This window comes from Solanum lycopersicum, chromosome 10, assembly GCF_036512215.1.
Source record: "Solanum lycopersicum chromosome 10, SLM_r2.1".
NCBI classification, from domain to species: domain Eukaryota; kingdom Viridiplantae; phylum Streptophyta; class Magnoliopsida; order Solanales; family Solanaceae; genus Solanum; species Solanum lycopersicum.
In genome coordinates this window covers 52,654,749-52,657,283 of record NC_090809.1, presented here as the reverse complement: position 1 = coordinate 52,657,283, position 2,535 = coordinate 52,654,749, and the positions used below count along the sequence as shown (strand labels likewise).

The 2,535-nt window shown below is 32.0% G+C and overlaps 1 protein-coding gene across 1 annotated transcript; it reads right to left on the bottom strand.

Annotated features, from left to right (window-relative positions):
• Positions 1–313: 313 nt before the first annotated feature.
• Positions 314–2,042, bottom strand: LOC101262461 (DNA damage-repair/toleration protein DRT100). The gene has a single exon (XM_004248655.5). It carries the CDS (start codon positions 1,919–1,921, stop codon positions 485–487), a length of 1,437 nt encoding a protein of 478 aa, XP_004248703.1. The 5' UTR covers positions 1,922–2,042; the 3' UTR covers positions 314–484.
• Between the last annotated feature and the right edge of the window lie 493 nt (positions 2,043–2,535).

Below are 2,535 nucleotides of genomic sequence, written 5' to 3'. Positions count from 1 at the left end.
AAAGAGTTAGAGAAAGAGATGCAAGAGTACTTAGAGGATGATTGCAGTGAAGAAGTGAAGAAGAAAACAAGTTTTTTTATTTTATTTTATTTTAAAAAATTAAGTATATAAGTTGAAAAACAAAAAGAAAATTTTTAATTGTTATACACACTCAAGAAAAGTGAAACACGCTATTTTTGTTATATTATTATTTTGTATCTAATAGAAATGATTTACGAATAAATAATATGTTCAATAGGTACAAATTTTAACTGAAATTTCTAAGAAAAATATGTAGATAACTTTAGAGGCCGTAAATAACTTAAATCAATAATTTAAATATACCAACTAAAGATCTCATTATTAAATTTGGGAAGTCCCACTTACTAAACATATTTATTGAACAAAAACAAAGTGCAAGGTATTGTCAAAATACCAAATCATTATTGTACTAGCATAGCATAATAATTAATTAAAATTTAACACAATATAATCATTGATAACACTAAAACTTTCTGCAAGGGGGCAACGGTGAACCACAAAGTCCTTTATTTCCAGCAAATGAATTAGCCTTAAACTTTGTTGGTGGAAGTTGACCACTCAAATGATTATTACTCAAATTCAACTTGTTTAGTCCACTAATTTCCTTTGGAACTTCCCCATAAACCATATTTCTAGACAAATCCAATTCCTTAAGTGTCTTAACAATCTTCATTTTCTCCAAATCAAACTTTAATTTATTCCCAGCAGCATAAAATCCAATTAAGAAATCAGTCTTATTCAACAGCCCAATCGGACTTCCAGTAATGTCATTATCCGATAAATCAATATAGTCGTAAAAATACGTTGTTTTTGGGTTCCAATCATCCAATTTGATCTTGATCCCGCATTTTGCTAGCTTCAATGAGTATATAATCGGAGATGAAGTCACCCAACTTGGTATCGTATTTAAATGGAAATTATTATACGACAAATCTAGAGATTCAATGCCTTTTACAAATAATGCTGGGAATGGATCCACTAGAAGATTATGAGATAGATTGAGATTAAAGATTTTGGTAAGATTCGCAAAAGTTTTTGGCACTGTTCCCGAGAATTTGTTATAAGAAAGATCTAATGTGTCTAGGGAACGAAATTTTCCGAGAAAATCTGGGATTTTCCCGGATAAATAATTGTGCCCTACCTCAAGGAACCTTAATATTGGAGCCAAAGTAGTTATACTACTTGGAAAATTGCCAGTAAATTTGTTGTGAGAAAGTGTTAATATTCTGAGATTAGATAAGGAATTGAAAAAATTTGGTATCGACCCACTAAGTTGATTTTTTTCTAAGCTTAAATAAGTTAAGCCTTTGAGTTTGTCGAATGTATTGGGAATTGTGCCAGTGAGCAGGTTATCACCGAGTTTGAGCTGACTCAACTGAGTTAACTGCCCTATCGAACTTGGTATCGGCCCGGTTAACTTGTTACCCAAAAAACTAAGTGCAAAAAGTTGGGTCAAGTTACCAATTTTTGGGGATATTTGACCTGACAAATTATTGTTTTCGAGATAAACTATTTGAATATTAGGAAAAGAAAGGAGGAAATTTGGTGTACCAGCTAAGTTTTTAAGATTTGTAAGAGAAATACTGGTTAGCATTTTTAGTTTGGAGAGAGATGGTGAGATGGTACCAGATAAGACTTGGTTTTTCCCCGGTTGTCCATCAATTGATAGACTTGTGACCCGATTGTTTTCCCCACAAGATATACCCGACCATTTACAACAATCAGTACCTGATTTCCAGCTTGACAGAAGACCTGACGGGTCAGATTTGATACCCGATTTGAATCCTAACAACCCGGTCTCATCGTCCACGTGGCAGTTTGCGAGGCAATGGTGTTGGAGGATAAGGAGGATAGAGAGGAAAAAGAAGAGAGGGATAGGAAATTGAGAGAAACAGAGCATTGCTAAATTTTTTAGTTGTAGTTTTGTTTGGGTATGGTTAAAGTTGCAAGGCTTTTTTTATTTATAGTGTGGAAATTGGATATTGAGTAGCAATACTTTATAATATCTTGTGAAGATGGGAAACTCACTCTTTTCTGATACAGCTTGAAATGTGTATAAGCTTTGACTTTTTCAACGTTCAAACTTGGGTTCTTTGGGTGGACATAAATGAACTTTAAAGAGTATTGGAAATAGATGCATTATTATATTCATTCGACTGATTTTGTTAGGTGAATATTTGTACACATCAGATAAAATTTTATCGTGTAATAATCTATAAATTATATTAAAAATATAGTTATATTAGGTAAAATATATATAATAAATTCGACCCTGAAAAAATAGAGGGAAAATTAATTTCGGATAAAGATGTAACTCGTTCCATTTGACTTGCCAAATATATTTTTTTCTATTGTGAAATTATCCCCTCTGGCGCCGATTGTAGACTTCACTGCTTGCGTCACTATGTTTCTAGTAAAAAATTTAAGTGTACATTACGCACCGATAAATACATGATACATATTTTTATATACTTCGTCTGTTTAAAAAATAATAATCTAATTTGATTTGAAACA